Below are 25,174 nucleotides of genomic sequence, written 5' to 3'. Positions count from 1 at the left end.
TAATGAATAAATGATTTATTTTGTAAATCTTCAACACTTTGAAACAATAATTATTTGCACCAAATGATGTATAATTACAGATAATATTCACACAAACTGTGAAGGACCCCCCATGTGCTTACCTTTGTACAGACAGTCAGGTGCCACAGATAAAGATAAGACAGGATTGGGGGCCCAAACAGAGCTATGTTGTATGGTGGGGTCTAGCATCGAGAGATAAAGCAGTGGTGCAGTCAAAGGTGTACACAGGCACAGAACACAGAGAATGGCTACTTTTGTCAATAAGAGTAAATCCATCTCTAATACATAGTAATACATGTTTTGAGGTAATGTAGACAGCAACATTTATGACCAAAACATATTTGAATATTCTATATTATTTAAAGCTCACTAGGGTATTCACATTGTCGTGTGTTTTGTCCTTTTGAGGGGAAAAGCTCCCTTCTGAATTGTCACTTTCTGCCCAATAATTATTGATGTGTTTAACACAGATGATGCAAAGTATACACACTTATTCCACAGTATGTAGTTACCTCCTTATGTCCCACTACGCCACTAGAGTACAGAGCCATATACAAATACTGACAGACTTTTGCATCAGTGTGCCACCTTGGGGAGAGGGGAAATAAAAGAGGAGTTGACGGGAGAAAATGGTGAGAAGAGGATGGATTGCAGAATGGAAAAGCTACAATCTATGGAGCACTTTTGAGGAGAATACCAAGCTGATTATCTTGCTGTCATTCTTTTCTTCCACATGTTCGTACTGTTATCTGATTGCCACTTGAGTCCAACATTCAATTTTTAAAAAATGATAAGATCCACAGTATGTGTGTGGGTGTTTACATGGCAGAGAGACTAAGGTGCGACTACATGTTTTCCCAGGCTGCGCCCAGAGCGGGTAGTAAACACAAGGAACGTCAAAAACGTAAATATCCTGTATATATATGTATGTATGTATGTATGTGATGGCGTCATGGTGTGCTGGGCTATGCTCAGGTTACTGTATACAGTCCATGACATGTATCTGCAGCGTGTCCATATCTGGAGCCTGGTACTTGCACTTAGGACAACATAAATCTGGAAGCTCCTCGGCTCCGGCTGCTCCTGGATCACCCACTGGTACCAGACCCTGATTGCGGAACGAGGGGGCAGGGGGCACCGTGTTGAAGGCTGCACCGGAGAAAGAAAGCATGTTAACCCTTTGAAACCTTTACCAACATCAGCTTTCCTGTGATGAGTTCAGACGCCTTTAACAAACATTAAAACCTTTGCAAAAAACTGAGTGAACTGGTTGGATTTCTTTACGAAAACATGGGAGAAAAAAAAAGAGCAGCTTGGCAAGAAATATCCAAAATATGGTAAGAAATAAGTAGATTTAGAAAATAATTTTTCTTCTCAAATATTTTTATTGATTTTGCACTAGTATTAAGACATTGAGCAGTGGCAAAACTGAAATGGTAAAATAGACGGGTCTCTTATTAGAAAATTATTTCATTAATTTTAAAATGTAGAGAAAAGTATCCAAAAAACTATTGCTACAATTATCATAATTACATATTTAAAATAATGTTACAAAATGATTGTAATTTTCAAGAACATTCTTCAGGTCATTTACTTTTTTTTAACTTTTACTTCCATTTTTCCTCTGTTTTTTCAGTAATTTTCTTGTTTCTTTCCTTCCTTCTTTTTTTATTTTTGCCAATTTTTGAGTCTATCTTCTTAAGTTGCTCATTTTCTTATTCCCATGTTTTTTCAAAAGAAATTCAGCAGTTTTGCTTAGGTTTTAAAGGGTTAAAATAACTTCTTATCAGGAAAAAATATGTTGAGAAGATACTCTTCTAAACACATTTTTGTAAACATTTCTTTCATTTCTTTTTCTTTTCATTTTAACGGGACCGAAAAAAGTCAGTGCACAGTAGTCACTACAGTAGCCAACTACTCAAATTTCCAATTCTTGCATGAGCTTCATTTATCCGCCAAGACAGCAGACAATGCTCAGTGGTGAAAAGTAACTTAAGTACATTTACAGAGGTACTTGTATTTGAGTATTTTTTTTTTTATTACATTTGCAAGGTAATTGTGCTTTTAACTAAGCCACATTTAATTTTAAAACATTTGAGTTTTTAAAATTATATGTTGTAAAATATAAAATAAAATATAAAATAAGGATACTTCACCAGCAAAATGACTGTAATATTTTCTCAGCACGTGTTACCTAGGATTTGTAAAGAAAACTTTGTTTTTCTTGTATGCTGCCACAGTGAATAATAAAAAAAAAGGCAAACGCGTGCGTTTAAACCCTGTTCAAGCACAGCTCATACGCACACGTATGCTCAGGCAGGCTCAGGGCATACTACTCATAGCCTTAAGTGTTTGATATTGTATTGTTTCAGCCATAATGCATATTCTGCAAGTACTAAATACATGACTGAACTGTGACAGATCCAGAAGTTGTAATTTTATGGTTTGGTCACTATGTCAAATGGGCTTAAAAGCTTGGCGTTGTTCCTTTGGGGCCTGGATAGTGGGGGAGATGTCATGTGACAAAGCGACCTGATCTCTGTTTTTACAGTGCTGACTGTAGAGCTTTTGTTAAAGTTATTATCTCCATCAGGCAAGCCTGGAAGGGATCATATGTTTGGTCTTATGCATGCATACGTGCATCTGTCTGCATATATAGCATATTTATGAGTGTTTGCTCAAGAACCTCTTGTAGCTGCTGTGATTCACAGATGCTGATAAACTTTTATACCGTCATTGACCGCTGACTTGATTCTTGTCCTAACTGGCCGGTAGAAGCTGCAATAACAATCTGTTTGTTTTGCAAAGGAAGAGACCTCTACAAATAATTCGGCTTACAATAAAACCCTCTGGAATGTCTGGATCAGAAAAAGGTGAGCACTCATTAACTTATGAGAGAAATGGAGTGAGCATGTTTTGGGTGAGCAGCTGGTTCCTAAGATGCCAAGCTGCAGGGGAGATTCGCTCATCTGTAACATTCAGAGTTTATAGCTGTTTTTATGGTCTGGTTTGTTTGTTTTGGAGAGGAAGAAACCTCTGTGGACGATTCAGCTCCTGAATAATGAAAACTGAAAAAAATCTTTTCTGAAGTTTAAGATGGTTGCAACCTGCAATGCACTGCTAAATGCCACCAAATCCCCCTAAATTTTACACACTTCACTTTAAAAATTACTTCACATCTATATGCATGTTTTTTTGACTGTGTGTGTTGGTTTTGATGTACCTTGTGGAGGTGGAATGTGTGGGGCCCGTGTTGGAAAGTCCTCCAGGTGTCGCAGCTTCATTTGTTCCATACGTACTCTAAAACAGACGTGTATAAAGACAACTGTCATGTTTAATCACACTTAAGAAAATGTCGGGAAATATGTTTCCTTAATGCACAGAGGACTATTGTAGAAACAGCTCTGTCTTCAGTTATTCACTAGGTGGGTTTCCATTATAGATTTGCACAAAACTTAAGTGATATTTCCGAAACCCCATAAAACACAACTGCAAGATGACTGTGTTTCCATTAAGTGATGTTCTGCAACTTCTCCTCTAGTGATAACATTCCAGTAACCATGGTGATGGATGTTCAAACATTAGCAGCTTTATTTCTATTGCAGCCACCACACACACTAGCTGTCATTATTTACAATCCAAGGCCATATAGGCGTGTTATGTGAGCAAATGACCCGCTCAACTTTTGAAGAGTTATGTGATGCAATAACAGCTCTTGTAGCTCCTGCTGCATCATGAGGGAGCCAGTTCCTCTGACAAGCACACAGCCATAGCATCATGTGACCTAGAAAAGCCAAAAAAATAGTAGTTCTGTGAAATATGGCTTTTTTGAATTGCCTGAAATAGCACCTCATGCGAGGTGGTATTTTTGCAATAGCTTTTTGTGATAAATGGGAGTTTTTTTTCGAAATTGTCGTGTTTCCATTAGGCAAACTTTATATCCAAAATTTCAATTTGCGCAATTTGAGGGTAAATGGAAACCCACCCTACTGTCAGTTTTGACGATGTATTCATGATGACAATGTATGAATTTACATCAGATTCTGAACAATTATGCAAAAACCTGGACCAATGTATCTCTCGTTGTTTTATATAAAGCTAATGCTTTTCTATGCACTGTCCCTGTCCAAATAAAATTACATTCCATTACATGTGTGCCAACAGCCCTGTCTTTGATGACAGCTGCAGTAAAGTCACCATAAGATGCTGATGCAGCCTCTGATTAGAGAGCAGGGAGTAAAATACAGCGCACAAGGACTCGGTAACCCCGGATCAGAGAGTACATGAAGAGAGAACTTCTCTTAAAAAATAGCCAACTAGAGCTCACAGTGAGATGACTGTGTGACTGGTGCATCAATGTCCACATACAGGACAAAAAGAATGAGCACAATGGAAGCCATCCTGCATTATGCTTTCAGAGCCAAACTCACCGTGACGTGGCTTCCTGCTTGAGCCTGTCGATCTCAGCCAGAGCTTGAGTCAGCTGATCCTGCAGCTCCTCCTTCTTCTGGTTCAGCTTCTCCCTGGCTTCTCGCTCTGCTAGGAAATCTGCTTTGTAGATCTCAGCCTGAAAACACACACACACACACACACACAAACACAAACACACACACACACACACACACACACACACACACACACACACAGACACACACACACACACACACACACACACAGCGACAGAAGGAGGGACATAATGTGACTTTGATTGTAATGCACCTGCATAAGACAAACATGTTGACATGAGGGTGTGGCTGATTTTTTGCATATCTGACAAGTGACTCACAGGATGGGTTAAATGAACTGCAACGGTGTTCAGAGTGTGACTTTCATTCAGGTTTTGATTAACTTCAACTTATATGTACACTGGTCATGTCACTTTTTGTGGGGACATTTTAATCTTCACGGACCTGAGAAAATTGGCTTGGTGTCTTTCAAAGACATGGATAAAAGGCAATGAGCAATTGATAAGACATGACCCCAAAAATAGCAACTATATATATATATTCATTTATATATACATACAAAAAAGACACAAAAGTGACCTGAAAATTAAAAAGAAAGTAAGTGAAAGAAAAACAACAACAAGGAAACAACCTGAGAAAAAAGTTTATTAAATAATGAAAATCATTCTATAAAATAATTCTAAATATATAATTTTGAATACTGTTTTATGCTTTTTATGCGCTTTTACTTTTTTAAAGTTTTGTTGTTTAAAATGTGGTTTTACAGTTAGATTTCTTTTATTTGTTTTCCACCTCTGGCCTGTCTGTAACTTATTTACAAAGTTACGATATTCATGTGCTGTATAAATGATTTTTTATTTTATTACTGTTTTTTTTTATTTAATTAATTCAATTTTTTTTATCTAATTTAATTATTTTTTAATTTATAAATATGTATATATCTATATATTGTTGTTGGTTATGATATTGTTTAATTTTTAAAACTCAGATGTATGAAAGGTGCTATTATTATTATTATTATTATTATTATCATTATTATTATTATATTATTATTATTATCATTTAATGATCACCACACTGTCAACAAAAATGCAGGTTAATTACAGCATCTGACCTTAGAGATCAGCTGTACTGACTGAGTATCTGAGTGATGACAGAAAGTTAGGGGCAACAAAAGGTTGTCATATTCAAGTACAGCCTCAAAGCATCAGTTAAAATTGGCAAAACATAAAGTTCTGAAGTGTTTTCCAGCGGCAACTAAAACTGTGATGTAGCCAGGAGTGCAGTCAGATGCCAATTTATTTTCCTGGAATGGCAAAGACATTAGCTGCCGTACTCTCCCTCTGATTGGCTAGTACTAGTTGCCTTTGTTGGTTAGGTTGGTTAGGTTTAGGCAACAGAAATGGGCTTGGTTAAGGCTGCGGTAAGAATATCAGGTATGCCAATCAGAGTCAGAGTAAGGCAAGTTAAGGGTGAAATTTTGCCAGTCAGATCGCAATGCAGCCAGATGCTGAGCGAATTATTGTCAGCTCAGCTGTGATATTCAGTATTTTAAGAAAAATCAAAAGCTTACTAAAAGACATTGAAAGTAACAGAAACAATCCCTAGGTGATAACTCTGTAGCAGATGGGAGGCTCTTTAGCTGTTAACCTTCTAAACGTGCAGCTTACATAAGCCTGACTTTGCACTGAAACTGAATTTAGCATTTCGAACAAAAATTATCAATACAGACATTCTGAATAGAAGTTTTAAGAGGACTATTTAGTGGTTAGAAAAAGTCAAACATGTTTACATGATGGAGCGCATGAGAGCTCAGCTATAACTAAAACTCCCTATCTTTAAAAGGAGGAGGGGGATCAGTTATTAATTACCTTGGTTAGAAAACTTTTTTGTGTTATTTTGAGGTTTAATTCTTTGTGGATTGATGCGTATATTCGTGTATGTACATGTATATATGCATATGTGTAATATGCATGTCTGTATGCATGTGAGTGATGTTTTTGTGTATGTATGAATGCATGTGTATATGGATGGATGTGCATTATGTGCATAGAAGGTATATACATTGGTATCTGTGTATCCTCTTATGTTGTATGAGGAATCCATAATCACATATGTACTTATGTCAGGTAAAACCACAGACTGTATAGATGGACGACATGACAGCTCCCCCAAAATGTAACTTTCAATCTCGATCGCCCTCTGGTGTCTGTCTGCATTGTAGGTCATAAAGCCCGCTCCTCCATATTAGTGATTAGACATAGGCAAAACTAAAAAATCAAAGTACACGCAAAATTTATTTTTCTAAATGATAGTTACTATCACTAAAGGTAGTTTTCATCTCCCTGATGTTTGTTCAAGTGATTGTTTTTATGATAAGTTCGGCTTTAATGAGTTATTAAACTATACAAAAGGGGGCTTGACAGCTGTGACAGCCAATCAGTATGCTCGTGTTCCATGGAGCTGCTCATGATTGGTTGGACGGGTCTGTTTTTGATGGGGACTCTCTCACCATGGATATCACTACTGCACAGACTCTGGCTCTCAATTACATCACCCTCGTGGGACGTATCTTTGTATACAGTCTATGATTAAAACCCCCTCTCAAGGTGATCTTGCTCTGCACTGTTATTGCCTGTTTATTGTTGTTAATGACCATAAAGTGAAAAAAACACACAAAATTAAGTGTACAGTGATGCAAAAGTTGGACTACATATCTTCAAACCTAGCTGGATGTAACAATATGAAAGCACAAAGTGATCTGTGTGCAGTTACACTCTACAGCTGAGTGTTGTTACCTGTGCAGTGAGGACCGGGACAGTTTCCAGAGATCCTTTCTGTTGCTCCACCTCCTCCTTCAGTTTATCAATCAGATCCTGCTTCAGGGCCAGCGCTCTCTCTGCCTCCTCTAGCCGGCTGCACAGATCGCCGCCCTGGAAAACACACACACAAGCGCATGCATGCACACACACACAGATGAACATCAAGACATAAATCCATGAGCTAAACAGCATAACTAATGAAAGAAGTGATGTTTGAAAGAGTTTTTACCTCACTCTTCAGTTTGGAATCATAGTCTCTAAAAAGACATGTGTAGGCATGCTGCAATTGTGTCAGTTTTTTCCTGAAAGGAAAAAAAAGGGAAATGTGATTTTTCTATACAGTATTGTATCACATCTCAAAGATCGTGCTGGTAACAGTAGTGAAGGATTATAAATGACACCTACTAGCATTTATTACCACGAAGAAACAGTTAACATCACAATTCTAGAGCTAAAGATTTGGCATGACAACTGATTTGCAATGTCAAGGATACCCTGAGGTCCCGAAAACGAAATTAAATTCAAATTCAAATGTGTTATCTTTTGTGAATGTCTTATTTACACAAGAAAAAAAATGCATTTACTGCACATCTGTCTGTCCTGAAGAGGGATCCCTCCTCAGTTGCTCTTTCTAAAGGTTTCCAATTTTTTTCCCACTGTTAAAGGGTTCTTTTGGGGGAGTTTTTCCTTAGTCAATGTGAGGGTCCAAGGACAAAGGGATGTAGTTTTGCTGGAAAGCTCTCTGAGGCAAATTGTGATTTGTGATAATGGGCTTTGTAAATAAAACTGGCTTGGCTTGACTTGAAAAGCTGTTTTTCAAAATGTGAAAGAAATGTCTCTAAAACAGATCTTTCTAAGTATCATAATAGTGCAGAAATGTCTGTGTGTGTGTGTGTGTGTGTGTGTGTGTGTGTGTGTGTGTGTTGGACCCACTTCTCCTCTGTGACGACATGTCTCTCTGTCTTCAGGGCCTGCTCCAGGCTCTGGGTCTGCAGCAGCAGCTTATCCATGGCCACATGATGCTGCTTCCTCTGTTGCTCCAGCTCCCGCTCTCCACCTGCAGGGCCTTCATCTTACTGCACAGCCTGGACACGAGTACGGGAGAGAGAAACATGTCAGCACACATGCACATCTACAGCTGAACACAGACAAGTCTCAACATATGTGTGTATATATGCCGATGTGAAGTGACAGCTTACTTTTCCTCCAACATTTTGCGTTCGTGCTCGCTTTTGTCCAGGCAGCTCTGTCTCTCGTTCAGTTCTCCTAGCAGAGAAGTTGCTTGAGCTTTCAGAGCCTCGCAGTCTTTGGCCAGCTGTAAATGTAGAAAACGCCTTAAGGTTTGGTGGTTACAGCTGATGTTTAAAGGCTGCTTGCTACAGCGCCACCATCATACTTAAGTAATTGAAAATTTTGGCAAGTAGAAATTTCTGCTTTTCTTCCTTCCCACCTGGGCACAGTCCTTGTCTTTCTGTTTGAGCAGAGCTTCAGTTCGGTCCCGCTGAGCTGAACTCTTCTGCAGGTAATCCAGCTTCCCTCTAACTCACGATACCTACACATACCACAAGTAAGTTCCAATATAATCACACATACTATGTATTATAACATTACATAAGTACAATAACCCAAAAGTAGGGCTTAATGATCATTCTACTGACACAATGAGCACCAAAGAAGACAGTTTTACCGGCATAGTGAACAAGAGAGATGCAAAAAAGAGATTAGACGATGTCGAAAAATATTTTTTTAAAGAAAAGGAAAAATATCCAGTAAACTATATTCATAATTATATATTCAAATTTATTTTAACAGAATTATTTGAATTTTTAAGTTGTTTTTTTTTTTCAGGTAATTTCTTGCTTTGTATTATTTTTTACTGTCTTTTTTTGTTGTTTGTTTTTTAAGTTTTTTTGGTCATCATTTTCAGGTTCTTTTTTTTTTTTTGTACTTTTCATAGATTTCTTGCTAACCTATGGGTCATCTCTTCTTTGGTTGCTAATTACCTTCTTCCCAAGACAATTTGTCTGGGTTTCAAAGGGTTAAATAAATAATTTGACTGTGTTTTCCATCTTTGCTGAGCAACAGTTTTGTGTGAGATGACCTAAAAGCGCAGCCCATGAAGACGGTTGTCCCAAAACATACACTGGTAGAGTTCAATGATTTAAGCAAATAATAGCCCGGGATATTAATTGAAGTTGTACGGTAATGCGAAAAGAAAATCTCAAATGCGATGCATTATTTGCAAGTAAACACCATATAAAAACATCCATGTAACAAAGTGAGCAGAAAAATGATAGATAGGCAGGCAGGCAGGCAGCACCAGTGAGTAGACAGAGGGCAGCGTGCACACAGTGAGAAAGAGAAAGCCACACAGAGCTGTGGGCTCACCTGCCCTGTGTGGCCTGAAGCTGCTCTGTGAGTTTAGCCAGGCTAGAGCTGGAGAGGGAACACAGAGAGAGGAATGAGGAGGAAGACATCTCAAAAGTGAGCTTTTTACTAAGCAGAAGAAAGGCAGAGATAAAAGATGCATGCTGGTGTCTTTATGCCATTAGAGGAAAACTGTCTGCAGATATTCAGCAGAGTTAAGATTAATCAAACAGCACTCAATCCAAAGGGTGCTAAAGATTTTAACACACAAAGTCAGTTTAGAGCCGTTAGTGTCAAACGATGTGCTGAGGTATTTTGTACTGAGAGGGAAAATCCTACCAGTCAGAGGAGTGCTGCGCCTCAGAGCGATGTGGGACAGCCTCCTCAGGAGCACTGCTGGCCTGTAAATACATTCATACAGATCATCTGGATCACAGATAAGGCAGCCGATTCTTGTGTCCATATCCATAACATCTGAACTGTATATGAGGACATCACTAATGTCTTACGCATCACTAACACATAAGACAAACTTGTAAGAGTAAAGCTCTCGTCAATACAAGAGGTTCAGATAACACTTTAAAAACAATCACCTTTAAATAATGCTTTGGTAAATTTTCTATAATGAGCAGATTTTCACATTAGATGTCTTTTGCTGCAAAACATGTAGTTTGAGCAGTTTTAGGTGTGATTCAACGCAAGAAGGGTATTTGGAGTAGCTTTTTAGTTAAAGCTGTCCTACTTGCCCAGAAGGAGGGTAGAAGGTGGATTTCTTTTTTAAACAAAGTTTAAAAAACAAAATTTCATTTTGACTAATAAATCTATCTTCTACCTTCTTTCTTTAGTTCCGTACAATTACACCAGAAACTACTGCACTAAAAACTCTGTTTCTGCTGCTGTACTGTGTATAATATATTACCTCATACAATGATGAATGAATGATCAATGAAAACTCCTGCCTTCTGCACCAAACACATCACACCATATTGCACACATGTGAATATGAACATAGCATATGTAGCTATGTATATACATGATGTTTTTTTTCTTTCCAATGCCCTATTATGTATATTTTTTATTCATTGTTTTCTCTTTTGTACTTCTTTGAACTGTGGGCATGGAGAATATGTCATTTCAATTCCTGTACATCTAACATACATGGGAGAATTGAAAATAAACTGACTTTGAAACTTTCTTGCATGTACTTTCAACATCTACAAGTATTAAAACAAAATACTTATTTGGAATACTGAGTTCAGCTGCTAGAAAAGCAATTACAAGGAAATGGCTTCAGCCAGATGCCCCATTTGTAGAGAGCTGGTGTAATATCATTTATGAAATTTATATAATGGAAAGAATTACCTTTTCAATCAGGCTTCCGGAAACCAAATTTGAAGAAATTTGGGAGAAGCGGAAAATGTGTATTTCCCTAAAATGCCCTTCTTTAGTTGAAAAATGATAACTCAACTCTTTATTTTTAGTTCCATGTTCTATTTTGTTGTTACATTTAGAGTGTCGTTGTGTAAAATACTTAATTGACAGATGATTATATGATTGCTGCTAGTAGTGAAACCAAATAAACAAAATGTCAAAAAAAAATGTTCTTAATGCCTTGTGAGCTTTTTCTTGACCTAAAATTCAGAAATCCACCTTTATCATCCATTGTCTGCTGTTTTTCCTTCTGTCTGTCCTGCTCATCTGTACATTGCTGCAGAGTGATTCCTAAAGTCGAATCTGTGCGTCTTTGGGTGACGGTGTTACCTGTGCCTGGGCCAGTTTGCCCCGTAGCTGGTCAATGCAGCGCCTCATTCTCTCCCTCTCTTTCTCTCCCTCATCCCTCTGGCTCTCCAGCTCCTCGTTCTTCCTCCTCAGCTCTCTCATCCCTTCCTCCAGTTTCTCTTTGTGTGGCTCTTCAGCAGCTGGAGGAACTCGTTTGCACCTTCCACTGGCTGCGGACAGAGACGTTAGAGTGAAAGAAGCAAGGATGAATGGGTGCAGGGGGACGTGATGACAGGATGGGAGTGGACAGAGACAGACCAGGTTCACCCTGCACTGGAGGACCCACACCAAGCAAAAAGTGGAAATACACCGAGGTGTGAGAGAGCACAAATGGAGGTTTACTAAAAGGAGACAGACAGGGATTTAAAAAAGGGACTGAATGGTGGATTAGAGCTGTGTGTTAATGCTGTGCTCCTCTCACAGTGACACATGGGTTATGATCGAAATCGCATACTTATATATTGTTCATATTCATCTTTATTCACACTCAGTAGGACGTAAAATTGGGTGTGTAGTGTTTATCATGCAGATTTAGTGTGCGCGACAAATACCCAGATGAATACTTGATTAGCAAGAACTTTTGAGTATGGGTTATGAGTTTATTATACGGACTCAACTGCCCCAAAATGCTTTGCGTCTCTTCGAACTGTTGATGGTTGTGGCACCAGTACAACAAAGATGGGAAAAAGAAAAATGGGAGTTCATTATATATATCCTCTAATATTATATATATATATATATATATATATATATATATATATATACACTTCAGCAATTTTACAATAAATTGCAACTTTCTTGACTTGCAAAATTAGTTTTTTTTAAACTCACAATCATACGTCTTATTCATAGCAAAATTGAAATGGGATCCAAAAATAAGATCCCATGGTGATCCACCAGAAGGGAAAGGATTTTGCCTCTCTAATTGTGTAAAACTTCAACTCATTCAGCTCATTCAGCAGTAACGTGGGCGACTGACATGATTAGCACAGTCATGTGATGCAGAGAAGACGTATTGCTTGAGTATACTTCAGGTAAACAGTCTGCTGTTAATGGCAAATTTAATAATGAATTTAGGGCACAATATGTAGTCTGTACTGTTGAGTATGTAGTAAATAGTAAGATAGTATGCGATTTCGAACAACTCGCAGTAAAATTTCAGGTGTCCAACTACCTTTAACCCTTTAAAACCTGAAAAAAACCTGATATTAATTTCTCCTAAACATGAGGAGAGGCAATGAGCAATATAACAAAAAATGGCCCAAAATTAGCAGGAATTCAGTATAAAAAAAAAAAAATAAAATTTTTAAAATCAATTTAAAAAAATAACAAATACAAACAGAAAAAAATAAAGAAAATATAAAAATATATTTAAAAAAAAAACAAAGAAAATCATTTTATGAATCATTTTTTCTTTAACAGTTTCATAACTGTTAATAATTATTTAATAATTAATAATTATTAATATAGCATTTTCCCCGATTTTTGGGTAATTTTCTACTAAACCTCCCCCCTTTTTTTAAACCAATTTTTATGTATATATTTTTGTCACCTTTTACTAATCTCTTGCAGTTTGGGGGACATTTCTTGCCTGGTTGGCCATTGCCTGGTGGCTCAGTGAATAGAGCGGCACCCCATGTACAGAGGCTGTCTCCTCAACACAGCGGCTGTGAGTTTGAACCCGGCCTCCGCCCTTTGCTGCATGCCCCCCCCGCCTTTCATGCTCACACTGTCCTGTCAATTTAAGGTAATAAAAAGCCCAAAAACATTACCTTTAAAAAAAAAAAAATAATAAAATCAACATATTTTAGAAAAAAACATCAAACCAACTTGATCAGGTTTCAAAGGGTTAAATAGCTTGTGAGCGGCATCTGAATGCAGCCCAAGAAAACTGATATCAACTTGAGTTTTAAGGGGTTAAATCCAGTGCTCCTGCTCGGAAATATAGGGAAACATGGATGACCTTAAGATTTATATTGCTTCATAATGCTGCATGGTGATAAGTGTCACGTTTTGCTTTTACAGTTCCCACTTGACAGGCCATACCATGTTATTTTTCCGAGTAGGAAGTCAGGCTGTCTAACCTCTGCCTGAGCGCAGTGACAGATCATGTGCGGGGAAGCGTTTAACTAGAGGTGGGACGGCCACAGAATCAGTGTCAGAGATCTGATTGGTGGGGAAAGCGGGATGCAGTGAGCAGGCTCACCTGGCCATTTTCCCTGCCCATTATCTCCCCCCAAACCTCTGAAAGGGAGGTAGGGGGAGAGGGGAGGGCGCTACTCAAGGAGCTATGCACACTCGCATCACCCTAGACACATGGACATACAAGTTAGATTAAAAAAAAACAAAACAAATGCATTAAAAATGTAATCTAAAAACAGCCAACAGTGTCCATCTTACCAGGCTGCGGGGTGGCGTGGTCTGTGTGTGCTGATCCGTCTCTTCAACTCTCTTCTTCTCCCGCTGATCTAGTGTCTGAAACAAGCAAATACTTTTCCATGACTTTGAGGCAAATTCTAAAGACCATACAGTCTGTGAAATGACCAGCGATTCATTTTATCAGTTCTCTTTCATTATTATATTATTGTCTATTTGCCATGGCCTGAAAATTTAAAACTGATATTATCTTTGGATTTTCAAATTTCCAGTGAATTTCTGAACACATCATGTGTTGTTATACAGGTTTGTGGAACACAATTCCATGACTTTTCCAAAACTTTCAGACGATATTTAGTTTTCCAAAACTTTTTTCATGACTGTAGGAACGCTGATTTTAAGAGTGGACCTTACTGTCTTCAGCAGATGCAGTTCTAATGTAGCTTCAAACTATTTTGCCTACATTTTGTGTGTTTCACAGGCAGACTGAATAGATGCTCATTAAGATGTGGCGCTTTGTAGCTGAAAATTTAATGACAACCTTTTGTCACCAACTTTCTCTGTGATCACTCGCTGGTTAAAATGCAGCACTTATGAGCTGTGATCAAATCAATATTTAAGAGCTGTTCTGAAGACACAGAAAAAGAAAAATATGCGCTATATTGTGACTTTGGCTGTATAATAACACAGTCGATCACACAGAGCAGAAGACAGAACAAACATTTTTGTAGTTAGCTGAGAGTTAGAAGAGAAAACAGGCTATAATTTATTGTTTACCAACTAAAAAGAGGATGAAAAAGAAGAAATACAATCACAGGAAAACCATTTCGTTCTCCCTTGCATTCTTTTGCTCTCCTCAGTAATTGCATTAATATAAATTAATTAATTAATTAATCTAAAAAAATACTTTTGCTGTTATGTATGAAGGCAAAGATGTGACAAACAACAATGCTTCATCAATTATTAAAGTCAAATATGGAACATGAGAACACAACTACCTTAAATATATACAGAACAAAAACAACTAACCAGAGGTGAGACAGAGGTGAAATAATATCATATATGCATACACATACATATACCAGCACATACTGTAGTTATAAATGATGACAGTGAAAGTTATGAAATGGTGGAACTAACTTGTTAAAATGTAAAAACAGCTGACAATGTGTAACTGGCTGACCTGTGGTCCGTCCAGTGGTCTGCTCCTCGCTGGGCGTCCCTCTTCAGTCTGGCTGGAGCTGCAGCAGTGGTTGGAGGTGGAGGCCGGTCCGTTCACCAGGCCCTGTAAGGAGTGGTTTTCCTGGGCCAGCCTCTCCACCAGGGCCCGGGCCTCCTGGAAACGACAGCTGAGAAATTCTCGTTCCTCTCTTGTCTTCTGCTGCCATCCCTCCATCTCCTCGCAGCGCTGACGTAAAGCTAGGTTGCTCCGCCGCAACGCCTCTGGAAAACGAAAGGATGGAGGTCAGAGGAGAAGCAGGCTGATAAGTCATCCGGAGTGACATAAAGAGTGAAAATTTCAACAACAGGGAGAATAAATAGAAAAGTAATATGTTGCACAGCATCCACTTTTGTAATGTTTGTTGTTGTTTGCTGCATTTGTTGTAAGATTTTGTTGTTTTGTATTTATGTGAAACATAAAGGCAAATTTCAGATTTTTTTTCCTGACAATAAAGTAGAATCATATCTAATCAAGTGGAATCCATCCTACCTCTCAGCTGCTGGTTGTCACCAAGCAACCTGGTCACTATTTCATTGGCAGCCAGCTCTGGTGGGACCCTGAGGGTCCCGCCGCTCTCTTCTCCTGACATGTCCCACTGCATTGGGCCATCAGGCTGGGGCTGCACCATCCCTGTAGAAAACATGCAGATGATTATATACACGTTCACACCTCATTAGGCTGTTATTAATGCAGAGTATCACTGCAAAAACAACAATGTCCTGTAACCATGGTATGTTGAAGTCTGTTTCATTTCACATGTCCTTAACTTCATCCCTAAATCAAACCATGTTTTACTGAGATCCAAGATCTCTCTGCTACATCCTGCCTAACCTAAGCTCCAACCCAGTGATAGTCAACTTATGGCCCACAGGCGAAATCTGGCCCCCAATAGAGTGCCTGGCGACCCCCAACCATTTTGTAATTCATATTAAAATTTGAGTGATTCACACTGGGAATTGTTTTTGTACTTTTAGTATACATAAGGTGACAGGGTGCATAAAACAGCATCAAAATAGAGCTTGTTTATCAAAGAAAGTACAATTCTAGAGATGTCCTAAAATCCCAGAAACATCCTAAAATCATAGAAATGTCCCAAAATTCTAGAAATGACCTCAAATCCCAGAAACAAATCAGAAATGTTAGAAAATATAATCTTCTACATTCATTCATTTTCTGTAACCGCTTGCCCTCGTAAGGGTCGCGGGTAATCTTCTACAAACTTTCTAAAATCTGAGAAACATCCTAAGTTCCTTGAAACGTCCTAAAATCCTACAAACATCCTAAAGTCCTAGAAATGTCTTAAGATCCCAGAAATTACCTACAATCCTAGAACCAACCTAAAATCTGAGAAATGTCCTATGATCCTGGAAAAGTCTTAAAATCCTAGAAACACCCTAAACTCTGAGAAATATCATAAAATCCTAAAAGCTGAGAAACGTCCTAACGTCCTAGAGAAATGTTCTACGATTCTAGCAACAACTTAAAATCTCAGTAATGTTCTGATATGTCATAAAATCGTAGAAACGTCCTGAAATCCTTAAAACGTGTATGGGGCTGCTGCGACTGGCTCCTGGTCTCCTGTCATTTTGCTAAAGTGGCCCCCAAGCAAAGCAAGTGGAACATCCCTGGCCTGAAGCCGACCATAGAGAGGGACGCTGCAGGAAACATCAGAAAAGACAGAATCCGCACTGATCGTCACAGAGACACATGCCACACCACGCCTCATCCCCGTTAGGCGGCCTGAGGGAACTTTCTCTTTCAGTTTCAGCCCTCCTCAGAAAGAGTCCTGCTCCAGGAGTCTGAGTAGGCCATCTGGCCTGCTGACTGCTGGCTTTATTTTCCCCGCTTCAAACTCACTCCTGTAGGGTCAGTCCTGCTCTTTGAGCCGTCTAACCTACAACCAGGTAGCAGTGACCAGGGCGAAAACATTACGTCATTCCCTCTAGCTTGAAGCAAAGACTGGAGCACACAGCTTGTTTTATACACATGTTTACACCACAAGCACAACTAAATCCACCAGCGGTCAATTTCACAACTGATTTGACCACAAGCACACACCGTTAATCATTTTATGATTATTAAAAGTAACATCAACGTTACAGCGGTGCTGTTTTCTTCCTAGCGCACTAACACGGGTCGTAGCGTGTTTAATACACCGCTAACGTAACGTTAAGTACATTACAGGTGTGAAAGTCCTCTTACCTTCTCTTTTTTGTCCGTTTCGCTGTCCGGAAAAACAGGCCACCAAGGCTGCCACTCACATACAACCTGTTAGTGAGTGTAATGTTGTCTAATTAGCCTCCGTTAGAGCTGGCGGATGCTAGATAGCTAGCGATGTAGCTTCTGAGCTAACGTTAGCTTGGATAATTAGCAACCAGGAGCTGGGTTATCTGAAGCACCTGTCGACTGACATAAACTACGACCTACACAAACCAACTGTGTGTCTTCCGAAAGCCATTTTGCCCAGTCCTGTAACGTTATCCTATAACAATGTGCGAGTTTAAGCTGGGTTGAGGTTATCTGTCAAAGCCTGAGCGAGTGTTGTTAGCTCAGGAAATGACGCTGAGTGTTTACCCTGAGTGTTGTCTGTCAGGCAGCACTTTGTCTCAGACAGCACACTCTCCTTTATTAACCCCCTTGAAACCTGCGCAAATTGTCTTCGAAAAAGAGCAAGAAATTAGTGAAAAGTATAAGACAATTAACTGAAAATTAAGAAAAAAAAAGAATGAATTAAAGAAAAAAAGTAAGTTAAAAAACAAACACGGAAATTACTTGTAAAAAAAAGCCAATTATAGCAATTTTGTAACATAATTTTAAATGTTATAATAATCATTACAAATATTTTTTCTATAGCTTGTTATTTTTCTCTCAATATTTTCCCCTAGCTTTTAAAAATATTTTTCTAAATCTACCAATTTCTTGCATTTTGCATTTAGCATTTCTTACCAAATTGCTCATTGCCATTTTTCCCATGTGTTTGAAAAAAACTTGCACCAAACTGATGATGTCCTTTTTAAACTTGACAACTTGTTGGATAATATTTGTGCAGGATCTTAAAGGATACTTATCTTATTTTGTTTTTCCAAAGATGCTTTTAGGGTTGTGGAAGGATAATATCGTCTGAGCGAGTGCTGCCAATAGACGATGGTGCTGCCTGGGAGAAGAACTCAGGGCAAAAATCTGTCCCACGGCTCAGGAAATCCCCTTCCTTCTTCCGTGTGGGGCGGTGACGTCATTCGGCCGCAGCGTCGGAGGTGTTCGCTGATGTGCGCAAAGTGAAAGAAGCTCCATGATGCTCTCTGTGTCTGCAGCCGGACTTGTTTTAGTGTTAGCTTGGATTTATCCAAGTGACGCGCTCTATTTCCACATAGGAGAGACGGAGAAGAAATGCTTCATTGAAGAAATTCCAGATGAGACCATGGTTATTGGTAAGCTGCTGTGTGCTCGTTAGCTTGCTGCGGCTAACTAGCAACGCGAACAGCTGGCTGCACAGAGATGCTGCATGAACCTGACAGACAGGCTCAGCAGCTTGAGGAAACGTTGAATTCCCAAGTTTTTTGTAGTCTTTGGTGGCTGCTGGTTAGGTTCTCAAACGTTATATTTCGCATACAGTCTCTCAGCGAGCGTTTAAACCAAAGTGTACTTTACAATTAGAATAACACCTGTAATATTTGCCATGAGACACTCGTTTCAGTAGTTGCTGGGCGCACCAGGGTATCTGAGGGCCAGGGGCGATCAATATAAAAAGGGCACCAGCTGCAAGAGGTGGGGCACCAGTGTGATGCGTTTATGGTGATATAGTTAAGATTAACATTGTTTTATAATGTGACTAAGATTTAAATTATACCCATTACACATCTGTCATAAAACGCATAGGTAACTATACTGAGGCACTTAGAGGGAAACACATTTTAAAACATATAGGGCAGCCTACATTGTGTGTTTGTGTACTGTGTATCATATATTTCATAAACCCTTGAAACCTGAGTAAATTTGGCTTGATTTCTTTCAAAAACACGGGATGAGGGCAATGAGCAGCTTAAGAAGAAATGAGCTAAAAATAAGCAAGAAATTAGTTTAAAGCTAAGAAAAAAATACCTGAAAATTAGCACACAAAAAAAGTAAATATAACTGAAAAGTTAAAAAAAAAAAAACCCTAAACAAATAAGGTAATTATTTGGAAAAAAACATTGAGATTCCACATGGCAAAATGAGAAAATATGGTGGAACTTTTAACACTGAACTGCATTTAACCCTCTGAAACCTGAGAACATTGTCTTGATTTCTTTCAAAAAACATGGGCACTTAGCAATGACAGAACAAACATATCCAGTTACTAAGGAATTAGTACAATTAGTAAAAAGTACAAGAAAATCAACAGAAAATTAGTACAAAAATAAAATAAACAATAAAAAATAAACAGAAAAAGCAAAGAAAAAAGCAAGCGAGACTTGGAAAAAGTGCTTATAAATGTATAATAATTATATGACATAATTTTAAATATTTAATTTTGACATTTCTAAATATAGTTTATCCCTAACTGTTTTCTTTTTTTCCACAGGCATTTTTCCCTAGCTTAAAAAAAAAAATCTAAATCAACTAATTTCTTGCAATTTGTGGATTATTTCTTACCAATAAGCTTATTCCTTTTGTCCCCCCATATTTTGAAAGAACTCACACTAGTTTGCTCGGGGTTCAAAGGGTTGAAATACTTTTGAAAGAGCAGCACAACAAGAGTGATGTCGCTTCAGGTTTCAAAGGGTTAATAAATGCTCAAATTATATTTTTTCACTCATAGTTCTTTGTATGTTAACATGCCTTTGTTTTACTTTTACTGTTTTATATTTTAACATTTTTATGTTTTGTTATTTTTGGCACTAAAGGTTACCTATGTTGGATACCCTGATTTGCTATATTTATATTTCTACTCATTGTATTCTCATACTATGCTAAATTGAGATGTCACTGGTGTAGCAGTCTTACAGAGTCACTGTTGTCTGAATGATTCCTGGATGACCTGATGGCATGTGTCTATGTGGCTTTGCCTGTCTGACAGGAAAGTACAGGACTCAGCTGTGGGACAAGCAGACGAGTTCCTTCCTCCCGTCCACGCCCGGCCTCGGGATGCACGTGGAAATCAAGGATCCAGATACAAAGGTAAGAATACAAGAGGTTGGAATTATAAAACACACTCGCGCACATGGAAATCAAATCTAAGGATTTCTTTCTTACAACTCCCCCAGATTATCCTGTCTCGTCAGTATGGGTCAGACGGGCGCTTCACCTTCACCTCCCACACTCCTGGAGAACATCAGATCTGTTTGCACTCCAACTCCACCAAGATGGCTCTGTTTGCAGGAGGGAAACTGGTATGAAAGCAGCCAATGCTTTGAGTTTTTAACTGGCTGACCACTTCCTTCAAAACATTGCTCAGTGTATTCACACTGGGACTTAGACAAAATGTCCTGCATGTTAACTTGAGCTGTTTTCAAAAGTGGTCTTAATTTCTTGGGACTCTGTTTGATTAAAGAGGTTTAGATAAGTCTGACGTCTGCAGTTAGCGTGGAGTTCAACCCTATAAACTAACATGAGTCTGGTCCGACTAGTTTTCAGTCTTTGTTTCAGTTAAGGCATAAGTAATATCACTGATAAACTCTGTACTGCAGCACTGTGAACATAAGTCAGTTTGTAGTACGTCAGTGTGATCACATTTTGACACAGGCTGATTCTAGTTTTAGGTTTAATTCAAGACAGGCCTTTCATAATTTTTATGAAACACCTCTATCAGACAATTATCTTTTCTTTTTTTATGACAGCAGAATACAAGGACATAGTTATTATCTGAAAATTATAATGCAAATATAAATCAAATAATTAATTATATAAATCAATAAAAGGACAATAAAAATAAAAATTAAAAAAAAAAACAACAACAAAACAATTGACTTAAAAAGTCTTTAAAAAAAGTTATTCTGTAACATAACCTTAAATATTTTATTAAGATAATTACAAATATAGTTTTCTGAACATTTTTGGCTAGTTTAAAAATAAAAATCAATCTAGATCTACTGATTTCTTGCACTTTGGGAACATTCTTACCAAGTTGCTCATTGCCTTTTCCCCATTTTTCAAACAAAAAAGTTGAAAGGGTTCCTGCAACTAAAGGCAAGGTGGATTTAAGACTTTTTTAATGCCATTTGGAATTAAGTTTAGGAGCAAATTTCTAATAACCAAAATTGAAGGGCAATTTGATTTTGTCCAAATGTTTATTGTAACATAAAACATGACTTTTTTGTATAGTGAAAAAGTTAGATTATCAACTGTGTGTTGAAAAATAACCAATTTTTAGAGTGGAACATGTGGAGGACAATAAACCGATTATGTTATCATTGAAGTATTTATTTGGTTCACCAACAGAAAAGGGAAAAATGAGGCATCTCTGAACAGTTTACTTTTCCACTGCTCGCTCTCCATTATGACCAGTTTAATAAAAGGAATTTTAGGAAAGGAATTACCAAATGTTGTGAGATCAATCTCAGAAAAAAGATTCATAAATTCCTGCTTGTCATGTCTTGCCAGGATTTTTAAGACTTTTGAAAGATAAATTTAAGTCAATTTAATACCAATCAAGGCCTTATTTTCAGGATAATGAATTCAGTGCCTTTTAACACTTTTCAAGTGTCCGTGGAAACCCTGTTTAAACGCAGCACGAGAAAGGTGACAATGATCCAGGTTTCAGTGGGTTAAATTGCATGTTTCCGCATGTTGCAGAGAGTGCATCTGGACATTCAGGTCGGAGAACACACCAACAATTACCCTGAGATAGCGGCTAAGGACAAACTGACTGAGCTGCAGCTAAGAGTCCGACAGCTGCTGGACCAAGTGGAGCAGATCCAGAAGGAGCAAAACTACCAGAGGGTCAGTCAAAACGTCACAATACATAAGATGAAAGGGTCACTACTGTTCGGTACAGCTACACTATTCTGCTGACTCCACTGTGTGTCTTTACAGTATCGCGAGGAGCGGTTTCGCATGACGAGCGAGAGCACCAACCAGCGCGTTCTCTGGTGGTCCATCGCTCAGACGCTCATCCTCATCGTCACCGGCATTTGGCAGATGAAGCACCTCAAGAGCTTCTTTGAGGCCAAGAAACTGGTGTAATGTGTGTCTGAACGACAGCAGCTTTTGGAAACAACACGTGAAGACAGACTTTACTAACCGGAATGAAGAGACGCCCACCAACAGTGCAGACAATTCCAGGAGGAGACGCGGTCCTTATAACAGCCATAAATGGTGCAAGCACAGAGCCGGTTATCAATCCTGGGGAAAAAAGTTGTAAAAGTTTTAGGTTATTGTTATTTTTCCAATAGCAGCATCATTCCTACTGCCTTTCTTGTTGTGTTTGTTGTATTTTATCGACAACACTGTCATTTTTCTATCTTCCTATTTAAGCGAAGTGATTGTCTTTATGGTCATACGGGAGTGAATGGCTGCTGCAGTAGATGTGTTACAAGTAATAACCTGATAGTTTATTGAAACATGATTTTATGTAGGTCATTAACTTCTAGGCTTTCAGCTGCGTTCATCATGTGCTCAAACTTATGCAAATATTATACTGGCCTTGATTCCTTATATGTCAATTTTACACCACTTTACTATAACCCTCATATTTAGCACATATAAGCAGCATATAAACACGTAATAAATGGTTTATTAACCAGTAATGTGGTTGTAAGCAATGTTAGGGGCACTTTAAGTGTTTATTAATGTATTTGCTTCCCATGAAGCATTCATAACTGGTGAATAAACAGTTAATTAATAATAACACAGTATAACAAAGCTTAAACTTAACACACAAGAATGCTCACTGTGTTATAAAACATTCATTTTTTTACATGCGAAAACGAATCATGACAGGTTTTAAACTACTTATGATGTTCAAATCTTGCAAAGACATGTTTAGCTTCAAGGTTCATTTGTGATTTCACAATAAGTCATTTGATAAAGAGCTCTTAAGGAGTTTTATGTGACACTAAGAGCATGTATGATACATAGTCTGAGCCGGGATTGCCTGCACACAGCTCTCAACATGGAGGTGGCTGAGATGCAGCTAACAGTGCTAACAGTGCAAACATCTGCAACAGTGCTGACGGAGCTTACAGTGTTATGGGGAGGTGAACTGGCATATGAGTAAGCCCCCAGCAACAGTTCAGAGTCTATCACATTATGCCAGAAAAAAAAGCTTTTTTCCTATAGACTTATAGTATGGAAGAGATAAATCAGTGGATACGTTTCTTCGACATCACAGACCCCACATGATAACTCGTTTCACTGTCCAAATTTGATTAATTCATCCTGATTACATTTCAGAAGTCAAGAAGAGCTGCACAATTAAATCATTTTATCCCCTTTCAAGTAAGCAAAGGGTTAACCCTGAAGTTAGCTGCTCGGCTGATGTGAAAGATTCTGGCAATGTTATATCAAGGAGGTTTTATGCTTCACATGCAGTGGAGCAACTTTTATAGGTAAGAACAGGACCCCACCTCCAATGCTGTATCCAGTTTTCTTTGTACATCCATACGAAAGTGAATGGCTGCTGCATCATATGAGCACAGTGCAGAACAGCAGCAATGAGCTTTCCACTGGGACACACAAATGCACTAACATGCACGCACGACCGGACTGGCCTGACAAAACAACCTACAGAGAAGCTCAGATTACAATACACAGAGGGAGTACGCCTTCATTCTCCAACATATCTTTACAAGGCAGATTGTTTTGTTGCTGACACATTAATGCGCTGAATGTTGCATTCAGCACTTTTAACTAAAGGGCTACTTATAAGGTTCTTTCCAGAGCTTTCGGCCTCATCCTGTTGACTTCATCAGCTAACAGAGTAGGCTTAGTTATTTCCAGAAATACAGTTAGAATAATAAATAAATCTAATTATAAATACCTAATGTTTCATGTTTATGTAATACTGTCAATCAGTCATTTTCTATTTATATACCAGTCACGAATGCTTTACAGAAGTTATAATCGCTGACATTAAAAAAACCCTTAAAAATGTCCCTTCATCTGTTTACAACCAAGTTTCTAAGTTTTTATATGATGCTTATAAACGTTGAATGGAGGCTCAAAATTGTTACCATACATCCATCTAAAGACTGTATATAGTTTCTAGCTAGAGTTGAGTTTCCTGTTCATTTTACCAGAGCTAGTTCTGTAGATACAGTTTGTGATATTTATAACAGGATTCTACTAATATGTTGTACATAACAGGTAGTATATTGACTTTACAGTTAATTTTTTACTGCCTTTTACACTGATTGAACATCTTCTCTATTGTGTCACTAGTGTTGTATTTATTGATAGTTGTAGCCCGTTTTATTGCTGAGCTTAAACCAAATTTACTGTCATTTTCATGAGCTATTGTGGATTTTGTGTATTAATGGCAGCATTTACAAGTCCAGTGTGTAGGATTTATTTATCTATTGGCAGAAATAGTATTTGGTTTTCACAACTATGTTTCAATTAGATTATAATCATCTGAAAATAAGGCTTGTTGTGCTTTCGTTAACTTAAAATGAGCTGTTTGTATCTATGTACGGACCAAGTCCTCTTCCAGTGGATTCAACCATGTTGTTGTACGGTAGCCCAGAGCGGACAAACCAAACACTGGCTCATCATAATTGTTCTACACTAGTATGATTTAAGTGTCAGTTCTGCGACATAACCACTAGATGTCATTAAATACTACACACTGAACCTTTAATACTTTTGCAAATTTTTCGGATTCATGAGTGCTTTGATGGGAATGTCATTGAGTTTCAATTTGAACAAGGTCATCATTTTTTGCATGCAAAGTTTTGATACAGTCCAATTCTTAAGATGCAATTTGGGTATTAAATTCTACTCCAAGTTACTGTGGTCCAGATGTCATCTTCATGTGCTTAATAAAGACACATTGGCGAAACTACTTTCTGTGTTTAGTTGTGCCACTTTGCCATACAAGAAATACACGGCAAATGGCATTTTCAACAAAAAACATTTATTGCTTGGCTTTGGCTTCCCTCACACCCAGATTCCAAACCAATCAATGCTGAAACGCCTCATCAAGA

General features: G+C 38.2%; 1 protein-coding gene and 1 pseudogene across 1 annotated transcript; one reads left to right on the top strand and one right to left on the bottom strand.

Moving 5' to 3' along the window:
• Window positions 1–17,657, bottom strand: LOC121947132 (annotated as a pseudogene).
• A 626-nt stretch (window positions 17,658–18,283) lies between these two features.
• Window positions 18,284–25,032, top strand: tmed4 (transmembrane p24 trafficking protein 4). The gene is made up of 5 exons (XM_042492509.1): window positions 18,284–18,481; window positions 20,110–20,210; window positions 20,297–20,422; window positions 21,825–21,971; window positions 22,065–25,032. The coding sequence occupies exons 1-5, from the start codon at window positions 18,343–18,345 to the stop codon at window positions 22,212–22,214; spliced, it is 663 nt and encodes a 220-aa protein (XP_042348443.1). The 5' UTR covers window positions 18,284–18,342; the 3' UTR covers window positions 22,215–25,032.
• The last annotated feature ends 142 nt before the right edge of the window (window positions 25,033–25,174 follow it).

Source organism: Plectropomus leopardus, chromosome 8 (assembly GCF_008729295.1).
Source record: "Plectropomus leopardus isolate mb chromosome 8, YSFRI_Pleo_2.0, whole genome shotgun sequence".
NCBI classification, from domain to species: Eukaryota; Metazoa; Chordata; class Actinopteri; order Perciformes; family Serranidae; genus Plectropomus; species Plectropomus leopardus.
This window is presented reverse-complemented; position numbering and strand designations above follow the sequence as displayed.